Source organism: Calonectris borealis, chromosome 11, assembly GCF_964195595.1.
Source record: "Calonectris borealis chromosome 11, bCalBor7.hap1.2, whole genome shotgun sequence".
NCBI lineage: Eukaryota > Metazoa > Chordata > Aves > Procellariiformes > Procellariidae > Calonectris > Calonectris borealis.
Genome location: NC_134322.1, coordinates 7,942,447 through 7,964,665, shown reverse-complemented (window position 1 = coordinate 7,964,665; position 22,219 = coordinate 7,942,447). Strand labels below are relative to the sequence as shown.

Below are 22,219 nucleotides of genomic sequence, written 5' to 3'. Positions count from 1 at the left end.
CCTCTACAGAAGAAGGCTAATACACTCTCTTCTCACCTGTACAAAACACCCCTTTCTCACATGTGACTATTTCCATCTGATATATCTTGGCCCTGATATTCTGCTTCTGACCCTCCAGCTCCTCATGCCCAAGCATCGATAAACCCACTGCAATGCCAGTTTGGGTTAATGTGCAAGCTTTACAGATTCACCTCCCAGAACACTAGCACAATTCTGTGGCTAATATTTGATTTTATGCACACAAAGTTCTGCTAGCTTGAAGCAAGGCTTATCCTGGATATACATCCCAACTGGAAGCTAATCATGACATCTAAGTGGCCAAGAAGCTAATATGTAAGCAAATGAAAAGGAAAACACGGTATAGATTGTACAGATTATTTAAACAACCAGAGGACCTTTAAATACAGGTAGATTTGCATAGCAGTGATTAATGTTCTGCATTCCTTTAGAAGCATTAAGTGGCTGATAAATATGCATCTTCAAAGCAAAAATTGCAATAAACTTTAAATAAGAGTTACTTAATTTTTAAGACCTTTTTCATGTTAATGAGAAAGAAGACTGATTGAAGCATTTACAATTTAATCTGCTATAAGAGATTTTGACTCAACAATGTGTATCAATAGCAGGCATTATAAAGTTTATTCTAGAACACCTGCAGAGAGAAATCAGTCCCACTTCTACTGATTATTTAGGACACAGGAAACATTTTTTTCTTGCATCCCAAAGTGATAACAATGGTGCTATATAGTGCAGAAAAAATAATGTAGTTTGTCATGACACAAACAGCTCAAAACTGCAAATATTAGATAGCACACAAAATAGTAAGCAGTTGGTAATATTGATCTGTAATTGTTGGTTGGGATATATAGATCAAATGTAATTAAATCTGTAATGGGAAGGACACATTGACTTCTTTCTCAATATCTAGTCTTCAGAAAGAGTTTAATAGCTCTACCCACAACCAACACAAACTGCTAGAAGGACTCAGACGCTATAAAATCTGGGAGACTAGCTTCCAGGCAACGTAAGGTGAAGATCTGACCTGCAAGCATCAATCCCAACTCTGGGACTTTCTACAGCAGATGCAAGCTTTAAATGCCTGGGAAATCATCTGTGGCTATCAGATTGGTTTTTCACAGAAAGTTTTACATGATCAGTCTCTTTGAAGAAGAAACTAGATCTTTCAATTTACAAAGAACAACTTTGTACGAACTTAAATCCTTTATGAGATCCATCCAGAACAAAGCGGCGCTGAATCACATTAACTCTTGTTTTGATTCTTTGGCTGTCACAATTATCATTATGATCATTGCTGCGGAAAAAAACACGCCTTAAAATCATCACAGAATAGAGCAGCTCCAACCAACAGTGCAGCTTCTTTAACACTCGAGGCCAATGAAAAGCAGCCACCACCTTCACCTGCAGCCCAGTTCAGAACACCCATTCCCAAGACTGATTGCTGAAGAAGCAGTCGAAGCAAACAAAAGACGCGCACATTTCAGCCAGAGCAGCAGCGGAAAAGGTGATGCACGAAAAGCTGACGACAGGGTGTTTGCAGTGCTCCTTTGCTGCTGCTGCACATTTATTTATACCATACCTTCTACAAGTAAAGTCAGGACCCATGGCAATGAACTGTACGCCAGAGGGACACCAGCTCAAACTAGGAACATCAAAAGAGGCAAAGAAAGGAAAAGGGCTATGATTATTGGATTGTTACGGAACAGGGGAATGTTAAAAAACTCTCACTCTTGCATATCTTAAAAAAAAACCCAACAAACTCAGAAATAATGCAGTATTTCTGGCTGCCAGAACACACCAGTGCCCCAAGTGACCGAGGTTACCACCAAACGGGTAGCAGGACAGCCCATGCTTCCCCCAAACCAATCCCACCGGTGAGTATACAATGTACAGGAGAAACTGCTCCTTGTGGGGAGAGAAGTTTTTGGGGAAAACAAGGCTGAAACAAACCAAAGCCAATTTTCATAAGTAATCACACACAGCCGTTGTGTTAGTAATGATTAGTATTTTTCTGGTACCTCTCATCCCCAAATCAGAAAAAGAATCCCTTGCAGATATTTAATAGTTTAAGTCCCCTCCATACAAGTATTAATAACCTCAGGCTACACTTGGGAAAAATAAGGAGAGAGTTACATTCTTAAATGCTGCACAGCAAATCAGTGGAAGGGGCTGGAAGAAAAAAACAGACCCGTCTTACTATTAACTTGGGATTAAATCAAGAGTCCTTCAAATAGTACTTTAACTAGAAAACCTTTCAGCTCCCATAACCCAAAAGAGTCCCAAGTTGCATTATGAAAGACATAAGAAATGCAAATACAGAATGCAAATATTTTGGTTGTTATTTTAAATACTGTTTTTGTTATTTTTTCTCTGTCAGCTCATGGCCCAATTGCAGGTTTTGCAGACACAGAGAAATCAATCTTCTTGTCAGCTATGACACATAAGGATCCCTAAATCCTGGAAAAGCTGTCCAGGAAACATACGTCGACTGAAGGGAATTTTGCATCAGCACAGATGTGTCAGAGCAGCACTGCACAAGTCCTGCTCCCAGCCGCTGGCCTGCGATCCAAGCAAGGAGAGGACATGGCCAGAGCACGCGTTGCTCCAGCCCAGGAGTCTACGAAAAGGGCAGAACAAATCTAAGCATCCCTGGGCCAGGATTTGTGAGTGCCAGAAACCTCAGAGGGCACAGAGGAAGGTTTAAAGCCACTGACTGCATCACCTCATGCCAAGTCCTCGTATAGTTTCCACACACAGTACAACACTGGAAACATTCAGGAAGGGTTTGACGGTTGGTGTTCAATGGTGGAGTTCAGATAATTGCTACCTGGCCGCAGTAAACCCACCTCCATCATACATCTCAGTCTGCACTCTCAGGCTTGGGTTCAGCCTCCCAGCAGGTCAGTAAAACCTGCCCAGCAGAAACTAGAGGCTGAGAAAGTATCCCAAGGAAGGTATCATACATGCTTCCCCTCTCCTTGCTTCCCCCAGCCATCTGCTTGTGACCCCCAGACTACTGGCCTTGGTGGACCCTTGGAGCTATACTTATGTTGACTTGTTTGCAAAAGTCAGTAATTCTCGCGTGGTCACTTTTCAATTGAAGAAGAGAGAATTTTCCTCGTTAAAGAAATGATGCAACATTTACACTAGATAGTGCACTTTAAAAGATGCCTCTATTCCTGACCATTGCCATGTTATAGTGACCATCCCAAATGCTAGCACTGCAGGGAAGGGAAGCAGAAGAGTGGAGGGAGGGAAGGAGGAGCCATGCATATATGTAGGAGGAAGCCTGGAAGCGGTGGAAGGTCTCAGAAAAGGAAAAAGACCTTTTGGCAAGGGTTGTGGAAAGCAGTCTTACAGAATTACAATCCTGCTGGGGAGCCACCCACAATCTGTTGGCAACACCATAAAAATCGAACAAGATCAATGCAGAGCATGCAAAATCCCTTTACAGGAGACGACTCGGGGAGGGAGGATGAGCTATTACATACATCAGCCTTGTGGGAGAGTATAAACTGTCAGAATTAGTTTCAGGCTGTTGCTCTGCAACTGGGGTTAGAGAGGATGATACCAAGATAGTTGGGAGGCCAGGGGAAAAAATAAAAAAAAAAAAAGAGAGAGAATGCTTATGAAAGAATTACCACACATTTCAGATATGACTAAGTATTTTAGGTTGCCTATTTGAGACGTTTTCTTTATTCTACATGTAAGCTCTGTGTTTCAGGATACTATGACTCTAAATACTAACACAGCTCCTACAGAGGAGCCTTAACAGACAACTGGTAGAAAGACATTCATTTGCATGAGCTGAGAAGATGAGCACCACACTTTTTCCTCCAGAGCACAGAGTGATGCAAATAAAGTGGCTTCGTAGAAGTAAAAAAGCATGTTCTTTCTTCTGCCTTTTTTTTCTTTTAATTCTTTTTTACGAGCCCTCTCCTGAACTGTACAGGACTGCTCATATGGCTTCATTTATGCTGATGCATGGTAAGTCATGGTGACTTTTTTGGTAATAACAGCATGGTAACATTTTTTCCATACGTTGAAATACGGTAGTTTGTTCACACACACACATCCATTTCAAGGGAAATGAAATCCTGAGTTAACCTGCCACAGGGGGGGAGGTAGCAGGCTGTGGGAGACGAGGAGAGGTTGAACCACTGAAGGGGAGAGGTTAAACTTCTCTTTTTTTTAGCCTAAAAATGTACAAGTGTGGACAGTCCACGTCTGCTGTGTCAAAAATTAAGTGTCCTATTTTATATGTTAATAGACAGCGCAAAGGTTACGTGAGTGAAAATGCGTATCTGCATGATGGATGAGGAACTGAAAGTTTGCTATACAGAAGAAAAAAAACACACATGGAAGTAAAGAAAAAAAATAATTATTTTCTACTTTTTAGGATGATGGTTTTAAAAAACAGCAAAAGAGCAAAATTAAAGCCATTTAATTCAACCAGCTGCAAATCTGCAGAGTATTCTCTATCTCTGAGATCGTTTTTGATGCATCCCCTCCCCAGGTGCCCCTCCTGCAAGTCTTGGTAGGAGTCTCTGATGTGCTTTAAATCCAAATTACGCACATGCTCGCAGGTAAGCAATTATTTTAATACAACTCCAAATAGACATGGCAAAGGCCAACAAAATGGTATCTGAGATTTCTCCAAGTTATTAACATATCATCCTGGAGAAAATGGCTTGAGCATGCGCTCTGCGGGTCAGAAAAACTGCCCAGGGTCAGACTGGAGAGGGAAAGCAGCCAAGCGGGATGCACAGCTCTAATGCCAACGCTTTGAGAGGTACTACAGGTTTACTAACATGACAGTATGGAGTTAGTAGACATTCAAATGCAAAACGGTTAGTCACGTTAGTTGGCTTTGTACCTTCTCCTATGAATGGGAGGCTTCTTTATACCATCCCCCAGAACTCGCATTGAACTGAAAATGAATCATGAAGAGTGGTCAGCAGCTTGAATGGAAAAAAATGAACAAATGGCAGCTGAAGGAATAATATCCCCAACAAATGAACAACAGAGGGAATGGACGTACAGAGAAAACATAAAATTAAATACTAAAGGCAGTAATGAGTCTCACTTTTCCTCCTCTCTCCCCTCTTTTACAAATAAATCTGGTTTTGGGGTTTTTTGTTTTGTTTTGTTTTGTTTTGTTTTTTACAGAAAGAAGGTTTCACAGGTATTGACCACATTGCAACTTAGCTGCTGCCAAAGCCAGGTCAGTTTAAAGTTTAGATAAGGACAAACAATTTGACAGAAGCTATTAGCAACCGTGATTAACACCAGCTCCAGTTTTGCAGAGCTTAATCCATCAGTGAAAAATGCCGACGTTTCTGTCCTCGAACCCAAACGTTAAAAGCACTGCATCATTGTTGAAAGACAGGCATTTCCAATCCGCTATGAATGTCAGGAATTAACTGAAGGATGAACAACCTTTTGTGGCAGTCTTGTTAGTTTTCTTTGTATTTTTAATAGCAAAACGTAGACATGAGGATTATCCGTTAAGTGCATTTGAGGAGAGAGGGGAAGCGGAGGGGAACTGAGCATGTTTTCACATTTTATTTAAGACTATTACATTTTTTTATTATTATTATATGCTGGAAAAGACCAAATCCTACAAAACCTGATTTTTTTCCGTAGGCTCCTGGGGTCCTGTATCAGCAGCTCTACGTAAGCTTGACTTGGCTACCCCTGCAATTGTGGGAAAGACTTTTTGGTCTGGATGGGGGCTGGACCAGGCTGCGAGTCCTTTGCTGGGGCAGGAGGCACCTCTTACAGCTTGGCTGACAGGGCAGCCTGCCACCCCATTCCTCTTCCCGGCCGCGCAGGCCAGCTCCGGTCCTTGGGTTTTCCTGGCAATTCCACTTTATTTGGTTCATCTTCTGCTGATTTAGTGAGTGCAACCTGCTCATCGATGGAGCCAAGAAGTGCCACAGGTGCCCAGAGGAGAGGCAGCATGGACAAGGGGTGGCAGGCGGTGGGAGCAGCACAGATCCTGCCCATCAGTAGGACAAACCTTAGCTAAGGCTTGTGCTCCGTGTTACTTCACTTCCAAGGTTTGCAAAAGTCAAGTTACAATAAGGGCTTTTCCCCTTTACATGGAAAAGTATCTACTGCACGTGAAATAAATGAATAAGAAAAACACTCTGAATTTAACGGATTTGTATGAAAGTCACTTGCTTGGGCTTCACTTCCTCGGTATTTGTTGTTGCTCACTAAGCAACCAGAATCTCAACATCACAACAGCCACGTATGAAAAGAACAAGGAAGAAAGAAAAAAAAAAAACCACCAACAAAGCCAAATAATCCAAATTCCTTTGTAACAGAAACATAAAACCAAACAGGAACCAAATCAGCCGCAAAGACCCACACAGCTTTTCTTTTCTAATTAACCTATGTGACAGCTATCCTAATGTAGCGGCAGTTGTATCTAAGAACATATGAGAATAATTACTGTTCCTTTAACTCAAATTTTCTTACATTTACAATGAACGTATTTTCCCATATCAGAAACAGCCTCCAAAGTCTGACGCAGAAGAATTTAACCCCATCTGTTAAGTGTTAGCAGTAATTGCCAGCTATGCAGTTTATTACCCTCAGAAATCCTTACATAACAGGTCCTACACTTAAAAATAAATCTCTCTATATGAGTTTATGAGCTTATGGGGTCATTCTGTCATAAACCTGCATGTATACCTTATGTTGACTCTTTTGTAGCTTTAAAAAGATAGGTATTACTTAATTTATTTAAATATTACCTGGGGACCAGAAATGAAGCCAAAAAAAGGTGGCAGTGGTAAACAACAACAGCAGCAGCAATAATAATAATGATGATGATGATAATAATATCATCATCCTCTTTTACCTTATGTTGCTATGTTCCTGAATGTTTTTCAACATTGGCTTTAAAATCTGAAGGGTCTATGATATTCCTTTAGTGATACCCACCGCTCCTAACATGTAAAGGATGCCTACATTTCAGATGGGAGGCTACTGCCTCTCACTGGATTATCCAAACGGGTCAGAAACAATTTACCAAGAACCCTTTGTGAGTGTCCAGTTTTAATTTAATGGCATCACCAAATGCAATGGTTCCTTTTATCTTAAAAGCAGACCTGTGGCCCTGAAGATGGCAGCAGGCAGCCTGGACAGCGGCGCTGCGCTGCACGCCTGGGCTTGCAGCCTCTGTAAGCTGCAGGCCTACACCGGCAGGACGGAAGGATACGGCACCCTGACCCTGCTGAAACAACTGGCCACTCCTGCTCCGGAAGCATTAAATGCATTAAAAACACTGGCCAAGCCTCCACTGCTTTCAGAACACGCAGGGTTTGACCCCAAGTGCGCAGCAGCCCAGATGCTGAACGGTGCAGAGCGCGGCGGGGAACCTTACGCCGACTGCTTTATTGGTGTGCATCTTTCTTTACTTCATCTTTTTCCCCACTCAGACGGGGGGCTGAGCACCTTTTCTTCCCACAGACACTTGGCACCAGCATTTACACACTCACGTGGCTGTTACACCTCTCCCTCTTGTATCTTCTGAAAGAACAAAAGGGAAAACTTCCCTTTTGAATCTTCTGGGGCACCACCGGGGACATCGGTGGCGAGTTGGACGGGAGAGACTGAGGTGGAACCAAGTCCGTGACACAGGGACTGCCCATCTCACCACTATGCCAAATGAGAAGCCTCCACACCTTTTTTTAAAACTCTGGTGGCCATGCTAGCTCTTAACACAATCAGAGCAATAATGGTCATGTTTGTTTTGTGAGAGATTTAACACTACAGCAATTCCTTTAACAAAGCCCTTCCTATAGAAAGGTGTGGTGACAGTTCAAATGAAAGACCTGTCCCAAGGTATTTCCATTCGCTCTGGAAAGCTCAAGTGTACTCTAGGTATTAAGTACTTTAATCCTGAAAGTTAATTTAAAAAAACCCAAACAAACATATGTTCGTTAGGAGATTGTCTTGACCCCGTTGAGTGAAAAAGAAATAATCAGAAGTGACATCCTCAGTTCTCCGTTTTATCATGCCAAGCCCAAAGCCCAGATAAATATGCACGAGTGGGTGCAAAGTAAATCAAAGCAGCTCTTCACTCACCTCCTCTGATTTATTTCTGCTTCGTTGGTGGCGTTCTTCCCCGGCCCCCAACTGTGTCGACGGAAAGGTGACAGCGGCCGCATGGAGTTTCGTAAGACGGAGGAATGAGCGGGCACATCTGTGATGCTGTCCAGCTCCTCTTCCTTCTCTCCCCCCTCTGCGGCCGCCATGTTGGTGCAGCTGCCATCCAGGCTGTGCCTGTCCTTGGGCTGGACGAAGTTCACCGTCGGCGGGAAGGGGAGGGACGTGTCGCTGCCCAGGGATGAGTTCCTCTCCAGTGACATGGTGTCATCTGCAGAGGAACTGGAGCTGGTGACATCGCATGCAGACTGCTCCTCTTCAGGCTGCTGTGGATAAGAAAAATTAAAAAAATATATTAAAGTAGAATCATAGACTGGTTTGGGTTGGAAGGGGCATTTAAAGATCATCTAGTCCAAGCCCCCTGCCATGGGCAGGGACATCATTCACTAGATCAGGTTGCTCAAAACTCCATCCAACCTGCCCTTGGACACTTCCAATGAAGTGAATACATTTAAACATTTTAAATAAATGCAAGTATTTTCTATTTTGCACAAGCTGAGAGATTTCCTAGTTGATAGCACAAGGCAAATTAACCATCACAGAAGTAAGACTTTTTGCTTGGGTTTCAAAAGAGATTGAAATGCTCAACAGAGCAATCTCTTCCACCCCACAAGTCCCCGGTTGCCATAACCCCAGGCTCCCAGCTCGCGTCCTCTGCCTGCCTCCCCCTCTCCAATTCCACATTTCATCCTGCACAGCAAATCCCGCTCCTCTCACCATTTCTGGCTGAAACTGTTATCGGTCAAGGTGCCATAAAACTGCCAAAGGTTTACCAGGTGTTAATGACAGAGAGCGATTAATGGGGAACTGGGTCATCCTGACTCCTGGTGACAAACTCCAGCCTCTCCTGTGGGACCTAGGACGGGTTTGTAGTGCTCAGCCACGAGAGCTCATGGGCAACATACTGTTCCACTGCATCATGCAGCACAAAAGGGACAATTATTCAGTAGTAGAAAACAGACAGAAAAAATAAAAGCTTAAATCCCCGTCCCTCATTACTTTCCGTTAAGCAGAAAGTTAATGCCAGGGTTTGCAGCATTTTTCAAATCCAACTGTAATTGAAAAATATCGTTCCACAGGATCAGCCGCCCTGTATTACAGGTCTCGAGTCATACTGCAATTTTTTGGTTTAGTTTGCTCCAAAAGCAGTAAGTGGAAGCCAAACTGGTTCTCTTTGGCCAAAGGCCACGTGCTGACCATACAAGCCTGAGAAGAGCCTGTGCGTATTCTGTGTTCCCCGTGGCCAGCATAAAAAAACACAAGCATCTCTCTGACATCACCTTCAGCCTGAAATGGTGTTTGCCCCGAGGGACTGACGTGGGAAGTTTCAATTTATTCTTCTGCAGAGCCCTGCACTGTATCATTTAAAATAATAATAGGCAGAATGATCTGTCAGATCATATATAATAGACTATTCAGCAAAGCCACAGCAGTTAATTGTCTTCAAATAGCAGGCTCGGTGGGTCTCAGCAGAAGCTGAGCGTGCAAGGAGCTGCAGGCTGTCAGCTCTCATTTGGCAGAAGACAACGGGCTACAAAATCCCGTTCTCAGAAGGGAGAGACGGGCATCAAAACCCAGGCAGGGCAGGCTGAACGGCAGCGGTGCTGCCCACGGCAGTCCTCACCTCCGGATCCCACCGCCCTGACGTCGTTCAAGCCCAGCAGTGCTAAATGCTCCAGACACTTCTGCTTTTCTGTGGTTTTTTGATGGGCACATATTATAAGCTAAAAGCTTCTTGTTAAACTCAATAAAAAGAAACTCAGATGTTCAAAAAGTATTCTAATCAAGTATTTCGCTATTTAGAGGGAAGCTGTGTTTCAAGTTTGCCTATTTTTTGCTCTTATTTCGGTTTAACAGGTACACAATAATGTTCCTGAGGTGGTTTAAATAAATGCTGTCACACTATTTCCCCTCTCCCATTCATCAAAGAAAAAAGAGGAAAAAAAAAAAAAGACAGAATCCATAGCACAACACCAAAGTACAATATACCTTTTAAGCACAAAGTATTAAAAAACACACTAAAAATATATCCTTCCAAAAGCATTCATTTCATGGTAAGGAATGTCAAATATTAATGGTGAATTTGTGTAAATACTTTAATAGTAAACTTGTACTGTAATGTAAAGTATTGGATTTGACACATTTAAATAGGAAGTGTAGGTTAAAACAAGAGAGAACTGAAATGGATGCCCTGTAAAGTTTTTGATGATGTTTGGCATTATTCAAGATAACCTGATATTTGTGTGAGTCATGATGAGAGCTTACTGAATTGCTTAAATCCAAACAAATTAAGTAGTTATTATCTGTATAATAGTCCTTCAGTAGAAGAAACAGCCTGCTTCGCTCTTCTGAGACACAGGAAAATACTGTTAGACTAGGGCAGCAGAGCAGGAGGAGAGAGGACTACCCACCAGCTGTACAGTGGAAGGATGGGACAGTTTGGAAACATTGAATTTGGATGCAAATCTAGCAACAATAGTGCAGAACACCAAATTATATAGGGAGGAATTAGAGTAGAAAGAGGAATTTTTATTTCCCAGATGACAATACTGCTGCAGTTAAAAACGCAGAACAAAAAACGCTTCCTTAGCAGGGAAGATTTAGGGTTTCTATCGTAAAGTGCAGTTCAAAGAGATATTTGAAAAATGTGAAATATATTTGGTCCATTTTCACTTTTACCTTGAGCATCAGGCTGACTACAGAACACAATAAACAATTCCCTTGAACTTGTGGCCCGTGCTTATTTCTCTAAAAATATTCTGTCTTCATTTAAATGATTTTTTTTTTTTTTTTTTGGAAACAAAGCAAAATAGTTAATATGAAAGACCAGGACTCTGTCTGCAAAATGCAAAGTGTGGCTGACACATCTAAGACACATCTATATTGTAGCCACCTCTGCAAAAAATTAGCTATCTGGCCAAGTGCCAGTAAATATGCATTGCTATTTGAGTAAGAAAATACCCTGTTTGCAGAATAGAAATGGGTCTCTAATGTGTTCTTTTCCTACAGGAAAAATGAAACATTAAAGAAGTATTAATTTTCTTCAAGTTAGGCTCGCTGCATTGCACCTTAATGAATTCAACCTTTAATCGTGACCATAAAACTCATGGCTGAGAAGACCCTTTACAGATATGCGCTAACAGGCATTTTCTTTGCTCTCAGAAACAGCACTTGGTGAGAAGCTAGTAAGAAAAAATGAGATAAGGCATAAAAAGTGAGTTTTCTGAGAAAGAATGTACGTACTTCTTCATGAATAGGGATAAGAGAAATCACTAGGATGGTGGGGGTACAAGATAACTTCTTCAACTAAATCCCTCCTTCTGTAGGAGGTCTTGATAAGTGGAATTAAAATGTTCTTTCAATCATTTTCGTGATGACAGCACGCAAAGTGCTGAAACACAAACTTACGCTGTCCCATGATCTTCCATGTGACAAAGACATTAAAGCTGTTAGAGTATTTAAAAAAAAAAAAAGATGAAAAAAATTAAACCCTGGCATCCTGAAGTTTATTCGGCATACCATTACACTAAGGGTGTCAACATCTTTTGGTTGGCTTGATATATAATCTAGCAGATCATTTTTTATTTGGATTTGCCTAAGGCTCCAGGCTAAAATTAACCTCAGTAGTGGCCTCCTATTAATTACTTATTGTAATTTTTATGATTTGGAGTGAAGGAGTCTTCCCCTGGTGAAAACCTCTCTCTTCAAACTTTCATTCCTTCAGGTTTGTTTTTTTTGCATGGTTGTTGGGGTTTTTTTTTTTTAAGAGAAACAGTAATTCTGAAAAAGTAAACGCAAAATATTTATGTATTTGTGTATTTCCTTGAGCTAACCAAAACAAAGGCAGAAATTAAACAAAATTCAAGGGGTTGAGCTGCAACCCTTTCCTTTGACAATGATCTGTGGGTTCCTGACTTCCCAAGGGCCTTTCGTCTGAATCATTTCCCAAGAGACACATTAAAAAACTTCCCAGTAACGCTGAATTTCGGTGGCAGGTTAAAAGTTAAGATGAGCAAAGCGTATGGGCTACGCCCCAGGATGTTGCCAGATGATTGTGAGAAATGACCTTACGCAGCATTAATCATTCAAGAAGGAGGGTGTTGCAAAGCCTGCCCAGATGGTTGGCTGAGACAGAGAAGGAAAAGCAGGATGACGAGGACATGGGAATGAAGTGCTGATGCAAAAAAATAAAACATTTTGCTGAAGCCTTAGACCTCACGTTGGAAGCGATTTCTGGATTTCAGCGACAGCCTCTAAAGTCTGAAAAAACAAGTAGGGTTTTAATGCTAAAGCTCTCTGAACCCGGCGCATGTTAGGCAGCTCAGCACGTGTTCTTCAGAGCAAAAAAAAAAAAAGGGGATAAGCACAGGAGATGGCACTGAGAGCATACACCAAACACCAGGGACAGTTTAAGGTACCTGCAGATTTTGTGACCCCACAGACCCCAATTCTTTATGGTCCTGGGATAGAACCAGGGCTTAAAATCTATGAATTTCAAATGATGTCTATGGAAGCAGCCCAAAGACCCTGGACAGACAATGGCTTGTTCTTCCTAAATTTCTTTTAATGTATTAAGCAGTTAACAGAGAAGTGATTTATGCAATAAAAAACAACTCTAAGACAAAAGTTCAACTCTTGCTCCACACAAAAGGGAAACAAGAACAGGACTAGTTATAACAATAATCATCATGACACTGAAAGGTTTGAGATCCTCTTTTTGTTCTTAAACATGTTCTCTCTTTTCCTAATTTGATATGGAAATTGTACTATTTAATAGGCTTATAACTAACCAGCTACAACCACGACGTGCATCTTATAATATTTTTCAGAAGAAAGACTACATTCAGCAGTTATTTTAGTGGTTATTAAAAATAGTTATAACTTGCATTTCTACCACTTGGTCTCAGCAGTCTAAAAAAAAAAAATGAATTAAGGAATGAGCTCACAGCACTAAACTAGTGCCTCTGGTCCTTGCAGAAATTACTTTAACTGTAGAAAAGGTACTCAGATAAATTCTGAGAAAGGAGACAAGGAATCGAGTTAGTCAGCAAAGCAGAGACAAAAAAAGCAACTGAGGTTGAGATTAGCTTTGAATAACTTCCCAAACTCAACTCAGGAACCTTTTGAACCCATTTGTAGACAAAGTCTGCAATCCACCGCATAATGAGAACAATGCAAAGGCTGCCAAATTAAGAAAATGCCTTTCTACACAGAAAGTAATTTCCTCGCTCTGCCCGCTCTCCACCGGCAATTGAAGACCTGCTTTCCCCACCACCTCCTCCTTTTCCCTGCTGCATCCCTACCACATTGCACTACCTATTCTTCGTAAGTTTTAATTTTTCTTTCTTGTATTTGGAGAAGGAAACTTTCCACATAAGAAAGGGAAAAAGCTAAAATTCTGTACAATATAAAATTTACTGTGTTCCCACAGCACTCTTCTCCCACGCATCCCCACACAAGCATTAAATCAGGCTCAAATGGCAGTCAGCTGTCGTAATTCGTGCCACTCTACACGAGAAAATTGAAGACAGTCTTCTGCTCTACCAAACAGCCTTATATTCTCACAATCCAGGGTCCCGCATCGCTTTGAGAGTAAGATGGGAAAGGGTGAGGCTGGTGAGCTCTGTGCCCTACCACATGCATTAAGGATGACTTTACTGTTCATTTATAGCACATGAGATCACTTAGCCCGGGCTGTGGCGTTTCCCGTCCCACTGGAAAATATTCACCATGATCTGATTTGATTTAAAACAAACAGAATTTTGTTTCATTAAATACATTTCTCTGAAAGCAAGTGTGAAACCTATTCCAAAAGTTTAGTTTTTCAGAGTGGGAATTGTGCCTGCTCAAACAGGTAAGTTGGAGCTGAACCTTAGTGGGTGATTTCATGGAGCTGAGACCAACGTGATGGCTGCTTTAAGGAAGGTTCACATCCTCTTTGATTTTGCATCACTCTATTCTTTCTAGGTGTTTTTTCATCCTCTACTTATGGCAATAAGAATATCAATTACCCGCAAGACAATTCTTAAAAAGCAAAACCTCATCACTCTCTGAACACATTCAGGCTGCTCTGATGTAGACGATAGAAAACCGATGCTGAAGCGAGGCATCCTCTGTTCAGGAGGCTGCTCTGTATCTCAGGTCTCATGCACTCCTCCTACTCCTTCTCAGCCATGAGCAACACAAAGGGATGACTAAGGTTAGTAATGACTTCTGTTGTTGATTTTAAGCAAACCTGAAAACATTTTCCTTCTATTTGCACGCAAAGAGGCATTAGAGGTATGTCACCTAGGCAACAAACTATTCATTGGAATTGGCCTTAAGTATTTAGAGTGAGTGTTTCCTTCCTATCCAGGGAGTCACACTGAATTTACAGGAAAACATTGGTTCCTCTGAGAATTACAGTATATGATTCTGAAGGTGTCAGCACAGAGGTCATCGTTTGCTGGAGAAAAGCTCTTTGTTACATGAGTTAAAGATGGCTTTCATACCATCTGTGCAATCCCTAATGACCTTGCAAGAAAATCCACCTCTTCAACTGTTCCTCTAGTGCCTGATTTACTTTTGGACAGTCAAAATTACTTTCATCTTTTTAACATTGGGGGCTGCATGGTTTTGGGAATTCTGCTGCAAGTAAATACATCCCTCATGTTGCTGCATCCGAAGAGAGGACCAGATCCTTCCCATCTATTCCGTTCCAGGATAATCGCTTTCAGGTTTCTAACTCACCAGTGAAACCAAGATGATCTCCATTTGCGGCACAGGTTTATCAAATCAGGCCTCAGAGCTTTTTTAACCGTACCCCAACCAGGCTTTCCTACCTTTCCAAAGACAAGGTCTTCCATCCCATCACCAGGCAAGGGGAAGAGGTCAGACTCGCTCCCGGACTCTCTTTTAAGGACACCCTGTGACGAGGCACAGACGCTACTCAGCCCATCCTCCAAGAAATTCTCACATTCTACGGGAGCAAAGCAGAAATAGTTACAATCTGATGCTTTCTGTAGCATCCATACATCCAACTCGCACACGCTCAGTAAATTCAAAGATCTAAAAACAACTTTATAAATTGTGTTCACCTCCCAAAACCATGCCTGCAAATTTTCAAATAATTTATTCAAGGGTTCAAAACTCCTTTTTAATGCATCATCGAAGTACATGGTGCAAACAGGAATTCTGCATTAAACAGCCATATAGGCTTGTAGTTTGAGGTGCTGATAAATATGCTATATATCAGGTACCCCACACTGAGCATAACAGGATGTTTCCCATCAATTGCAGCAACTGCAAAATCAGACTCATATTCAATAAATGTAGGAATATAACTTGACAATATTTGCTTTCTTTCTCAATTAAAATCAATCGATTCTCTCTAAATGCCAATTTAGAGAGGGGAAGATTATTTCATTCCTTCTTTTATACTTCTTATTGAAAAAACACTGTTATGACTTCTATGACAAGCTTTACTTTTTCAAGATTCAAAAATTAAGTGTCTTTTTTAATTCTAAAGCTTTCATAACTCCTCACATTGATATATAAGCACATTGCACCTCTTTTTTCTAAAATGCTTCCAGCTGTTTGTATCAGGGTGATGAGCAACACAAATATAGACTACAGCCATGGAGAAAGCCCTTCCTTTCCAAAAACCTTAACGGATGTGTATTTGCATCAATAATGCCTGTATATAATTTCATTTGTTCAGCCTTCAGGCAAAAGTATTAATGACAATTTTGGCAATAACTGAACATTCTTTTCTTCCAGCTCAAAGTATTTTCTGATTATTAGTATTTTTAAAAAAAAGAAAGGTGTTATTTTGCAACCTGCCTTAACTAAACAGATCCAAAACATGCTTAGCTCCCTGGAGAGAAGCCAGGGCAATAAAATATTGGTTCACTCTTAAATTACACCTGACTAACTCCACCCTTGGCTACGTCAACCTTACACATCAACGCAACGACGACAGGTTTGGGTGGCTCGAAACCACCTTTTTCCCTTCCCCATCCTTAACCCTTTGGGCATGGAGGGAGCTGAAACCAGTCGGAAACCCCATTACCCTGCAGAGGAGTTTCCACACCGTGGAGAATTGGAAAAGCAGTTATTGGAGGCGGTGCGGCTGTTCGCCGGTCCCGTTCCCCTTTCAGTAAACCTGGAAAATCTGAACTGCTTTTCCATCACTGAGGGGGAGAAGGGAGGGGGAAAAGAAGACGAGAGTGGGGGAAAAAAAAAAAAAGAAGGGAAAAGCAAAGAAGAGACGGAGAGGCTGTAAGGGAGCGGGCCAGGGTGCTGGCCGTCCAGCTGGCAGCCGGCAGAGCGTGTCCGCAGCCCAGACTGAAAAACAAAGGGGCTCGAGCCACGTTCCAGTGGAAAATCAATGGGGACGGTCCAGATGCGCTAAGGGACGGATACCTCGCCCCGACGATAAATCACAAGAGGCAGCAAAAGGCTCTGCAGGAGCCTCCAAGGGACAGAGGAGATGAAGCGGCGGGGAGGGACAATGAGGAGCAGAGCGATGGGGACCCACACACCCCCCAAACCCTCTCTTCCCTCCCTTCTCCTTTATTTTCGGTTGTTTGGGGGGGTGTTCCCCCCCTCCTTTTCTCAGTTAGCTCATTGGGTTTGTTGTCTTTGATTTAAACTGCACAGGCATTGCGGAATGCTGAGCTCCGTCTCCCACACCCGTGACCTGGCGAGCCCGGTGACAGCACTGCCATGACATGGGGACCGCGACTCCCAGCACACATCACCCCCTGCTTGCTGCACACGCTGGATCGATAGCACAACTGTGCTGATCTGCTCCTCTCTGTGGAGGTGCAGGTGAAAATACGGTGATGATGGTAGCACACTTCTGCACATAATATAGAAGCAAAAAAAAATTACATAGTAAAAAACCCTAGGAAGAAAATTGCCAAGCAACTCTTTTACATACATTTTCCAAAGCCTCGTCCTCCAAGACGGGGCTGAGCCCTCCAATTCCATGCTGATAGCTACGTATCTGCCACACTCCTCCAGGCATTTCATTTCAAAATCACTGACAGAAAATGAGAAGCTACGGTTTCTGGAGTTACCTTCTAAGATTTGAGGACTCCGTCCTTACAAGCCTGAACTTCAGCAGGATTATTCAGCAGGTGAAAAAGATCTAATTCCCTATCAAGTTGTATATTTTTAAGTTAGCCACATTACGACAGCTAGTGGTTTTACTGCTGTTAGGTGTTGCCAGATTTTTCTTGCCCTCTCTACACTGCACAGCACCGCAGTGCAGCTGGAGGGATGTGTGTGGGATAACGACATTATTTCTAGAAAGGCCAGAACCTGCAGAGCCTGAGATCTTCCTGCTGCTTCAGTCCAACCAGAGAGCACATTAATCAACTTAAAAACCTGCCTCTTTTGCTTGTGTTACAGACACGTATTACTATAATTATTAATATATATTTGTATATACGGCTACCTGATTACATAATTAATATTATATTTCTATAGTATGATATTGCATTAGATAATTAATAAGTATCTAACTACTATTGATCCATATGAATACATGATGATAGATTTGGCAAGTCAAATGAGCACATGTCACCTTGCAGCCAAACGGAGCACAGTAACTCTTGCCTGAAGCGTAAAAATATCATACCAAGAGGCAAGGGATTTGGGGACACAATTAGGAAAGAAGCAGCATGGTAATACTGCAGGTTCTCCTGTAAAATACTCTTGAAACAGCTATTCACTGTTCATGACTATCTAAACAGAAGATTATTTTTTAAAAATAAAAAAGCAGTTATTTAACTTTGATGGGAGCTAGAACTTCTACCTAGGATAAACCTCTCGGATCAGTTACCCAAATTATCCCTTCTTAGCCTACACTTTGAAAAGACTGGGTTTGAATTTCACATTGACAGCCAGTGATTCAATCCCTGTTTTTCTTTCAAGTCTCTCAGATAAATGGGAGGACATTCAGGCGAGACCCCTGTTTGTAATGAGCAAGGCAAGGCAAGAAGTGTCCTCTCTACAAACAGTCCAGGCAAAGTCACTATTCCGGGCCCTGATAAATTACTCTATTTGTTTCAAACATGCATAATTCAATGAAAGGAAATGCTTTTTTTTTCTTATCTTGGACACCAACCCCTCCTTGAAACTTGCTCAGACAAGATTTTCTGTCCCTGTGGAAGAACCAGAAAGCACCAGCCAGCACGCAGGGCTGGGAGCTCGGCATGGCTGGTGGGCAGGGTGTGGGAATGATGGCTCTGAACAACCTTCCTGCTTCCTGAAGTCTGGAAATCACGGCAACTTTCAGAGGGAAAAAAAATAAAATAAAATCAAGCCACTGACTTGGATCTAAATATGGATTCAGGAGTTTAAATTTCTGATTTTTTTTTTTTTCTTTTATTGTGTCATCCTTTTAGCCAGATGTGTCCTCCATCACCCCTTTCAAGTTAATTTAAAAAAGGAAAAAAAAAAAACGAAATACTGAAGTACTTTAAATGCGTAATTACTTAAGAAGGTGACACACCACACAGCTCACTGCAAGTCAAGTGCTACAACCATGTGCTAACAATGACTCACGGCAGATTCATTACACATTTTCTTTAGTTTACGTATTATACCCGTCAAGGCTAGGATGTCAAAAATAAGAAGAAAAAGAAGGAAAGAAAACATGAGGAGAACCGCAGGGCTGCTCGTCCGGAGCTGCCACCGGCATGCTGCTCACCTGGAGACTCCCGAGTCCGCTTGCGTTCCAGCAGGGAAGAATCGGGACATGGCTCCAGCGAACACCAGCTTTCGCGGTTTATCTGAAAAACAGACGAGAACAAATCAAAGAAAGGTCAACGTCACTAACGCCTCCGTTAGCCTCTTCTGCATTGACCAGCAGATATATAGTTATGGCTTAATTCTGTCCCGATAATAAAAACCTCAGAAGTAATTTACGGCTTTTTTTTTTTTTTTTTTTAGCATCACTAAACAAACCACTAAAATATGCCAAAAAACTTTATTTCTCCGTGGAAAGTATGATTTCAAGGTGGCTCCCGCTCAAGGCAGGAGTTCAGAGGGAGGATGAGCCAGAGTTTAAGCTACTAGTTGAGGACTGAAGAAACCTGGCTTCAATTCTCACTTCCATTTGTAGGGAGACTGCAGGCAAGATATTCCTCTGCTTTATGTCTCAGTTCACTATCTACAGAATAGCAACTCCTTACCACCTATATTGCTGTAAAGATAATCACCTTAAAGATAGTAAGGCGCTCTGATAATGTGGAAACGTGGGCTAGGGAAGTGCCCAGGTCATGGTGAGAACGAGAAACACTTCGTGTTTGCATTAACTGAAATGATGATGATGATGATAGAAACCCCCATTTTAACGCTAAGACACATCACATGGTTAATTTCAACATCAGCCCTTATCATCTCAGCCTGTTCCTCACCCCGTCCGTCTTTCAGCAAGGATGACTGATCTGCTCTCAGTCTTCTCCCCCATCTTCCTCACTTGGGCTGTGTTGACTCGGAAGTCTGCCAAACTATCCACAACCCTTGGCTCATCCAACACAGGCTTCCCACCGCTTTTGTCTACAGCTGGTAGACTCTGGAAGCCCCTTTGCTCTCTCTCTCCTTCAGCAGCTCTGCCGTTCCTCCTAGCCAAACGCCTCTATTTGTCAAACGCAAGCAAATCTCACCTGGACAATCCCATGTCCAACGTCACGAAATCCAGAGGTTGTTTCCCCTCCTGACCTGCCTCAACACACAGGATCTCGTATGTTATGTTGTAGCTAAAAGAAAGCCACTGAAATGGATGATTTTGTCTTATTTTCTATGCTAACTGTTCCTCCTACCCTCGCTCTGGTTTTCCTTTTCTTCCGTGAAATAATTTCCTTTTCCCTCTCTCTGTCAAATAGAGGATTTTTACTATTTACTTTTTGCTTCTGACCTGTCTTGAAATTTCCTCCATAATCCTGCTCCATTTTTGCAGTCCCTTCCTGGATTCTCATCCCCTCGATGTTCTCCTTTCTCCCATGTTATGAAATGCACTGCTTTTTCCTTTTTATTCCTTTTTTTTTTTTTAATAAAGAAAAAACAAGACTCTCCTACCCTTGACCTGACTTGCTGCTTTGACTAATGACCCATGTCCTTCTTCCCTTTCTCGCTGAGATCATGGAACTTGTTATTTGCAGTTGTTGGCTGGTGCTCCTCACCGGTCTGGCTGCACCCCCCTGCCCTTCACCGGAGGAGAAGCCAGCACCTCCGCTCACCTCCTGCGTGCCACACCGCAGAGTCAACGCTCCACTCCCCCCGACCTGTCAGCTACTTCTACAGCAGTAGAAGTACTTCTTCCTCAGGTTTTGTCCTCCTCCATACTTCTGGATGACAAAATGGGGTTGGAAGGGCCTTTGACAGGTCAGCTAGTCCGTTTCTGCTGCTCCAAGTGAGGCTCAACTATAATCTGAGAGGTCTCAATCCAACGTGCCCTTAAAATCCTCCAGCAGCAAGGACGCCGTGACCTTCCCCAGTCAGCAGCTCTTGCCCGGGGAGACAGGGAAGGAGCAGAGATCTGAGACGGAAAAAATGAGCAAGTCTCCCAGGAAAGGCGAAGGAGACCTTGTGCTGTACCAGAGTCAGGTCTCAGGGTGACCTCAGCACATGTCCTACCTAGACATCCCCCCCCACCTCCATGCAATTTTATAGGCTATTTTTCTTAGATATGCATGCACCGATGTCCACTTACTATTAGTTGCTCGCTGCCTCTGCTCACACAGATGCATTATATACACATTCATCTAAGATCCCATTAGACCCCTATATGTACGTACATCCAAGATCCCATCCTTCCCTGCACCTCTACTCCACGCACATATGTGTGCACCTGTATGCCCATCTTCTCCCTTTTACATATATTACATATATATTGAATAAGACTATTACGCATATATTAAATGAGAGGTGGAGAGGGAAAGAGAGGCAGTATGAAGTCCAAGAAAGGCTTTTGTAAGCAAATACTCAAAACAATGATTTCTTTTTTTCCAAAATGACATAAAGATGTTAACTGTCGCATGGACAGTGGGTCACCGTTTGGATTCTTTCAACGGAAGAAAGATAGCCCCTGTTCTCAGCGAGGCTGAGGGGTATCTAACCTTAGCAATTAAACTTCACTGCAGAATTTATACATCCTTTTTAGTCTTGAAAGAGCTGTAAAGTCAATAAATACCACATTATGACTGTAAAGTCAATAAATATGTTAATATTCTTTTATCTCCAGCCAAAGCAGAATCTATTTTGCAGCACACTGTCTTACATTTTATTAAAGGCAAATCTAGAGGTTGAGCCCAAAGACACATAGAAGGACAAATGCAAATGTGCTCAAGTCCACACAAATGAAGGAACGACCCATTTCAGTTATAAAATCAAATTCTGCCTCCTTCTGACTGGCTTGCACCTAACTCCTTCCTCATCATATTGAGCCTGATCCTCCTTACTCTTAAACCAATGTATCTCCATCAAATTTAAGGGGACTACCCCTGATTTATACTGATATCCATTACTGGAAATTGGTAATCAAACATACTGTTCAATAATTAGCAGTAGGAAAGCACAATATGAGGAGGTTCAAGCCTATCAGTTGCCTAGTAATAGAATAAACTATATTAGGCTGAATTAACATTATATCTTTTCCTTTAACAGAACCAATTGAGTCATTCACTGAAAATGCATTATAGACATTGGCATTTTTTCAAAAAAGATGTGAGTATTTTTCCCATTACCCAGCCAGCTCTCTCCTCTGCCCTGTGACTTTGCCAAGTATTGAAAACGTCTGTTTTTTTCTATTAAAAAAGGTAATGAGAGAGTAACACTGAGCTTTAAGGTGCTGTTTCAAGATATACCTGATTATGTACAACATAAAACATTAGGAACTAAGTATTTATCTCAGTAGCCCTAATTCAGGAATGATAATCATCATCATCATCAAAATACAAACAAAAGAAACCACTACTATATACAAGTACTCCCTATGCCAAACGAGCCCAGACAGGGTTTGAGGAAGGTT

At 42.0% G+C, this 22,219-nt stretch overlaps 1 protein-coding gene across 1 annotated transcript in view; it reads right to left on the bottom strand.

Annotated features, from left to right (window-relative positions):
• Window positions 1-22,219, bottom strand: part of AKAP13 (A-kinase anchoring protein 13) — a 200,893-nt gene that overhangs the window by 43,577 nt on the left and 135,097 nt on the right. Inside the window, exons 10-14 of the mRNA XM_075159879.1 lie at window positions 18,899-18,980; window positions 15,021-15,157; window positions 8,119-8,465; window positions 4,895-4,948; window positions 1,598-1,660 (exon numbers count right to left, since the gene is read on the bottom strand). Of these exons, the coding sequence (XP_075015980.1) occupies window positions 1,598-1,660; window positions 4,895-4,948; window positions 8,119-8,465; window positions 15,021-15,157; window positions 18,899-18,980 (683 nt within the window). The remainder of the gene's footprint in view (window positions 1-1,597; window positions 1,661-4,894; window positions 4,949-8,118; window positions 8,466-15,020; window positions 15,158-18,898; window positions 18,981-22,219) is intronic.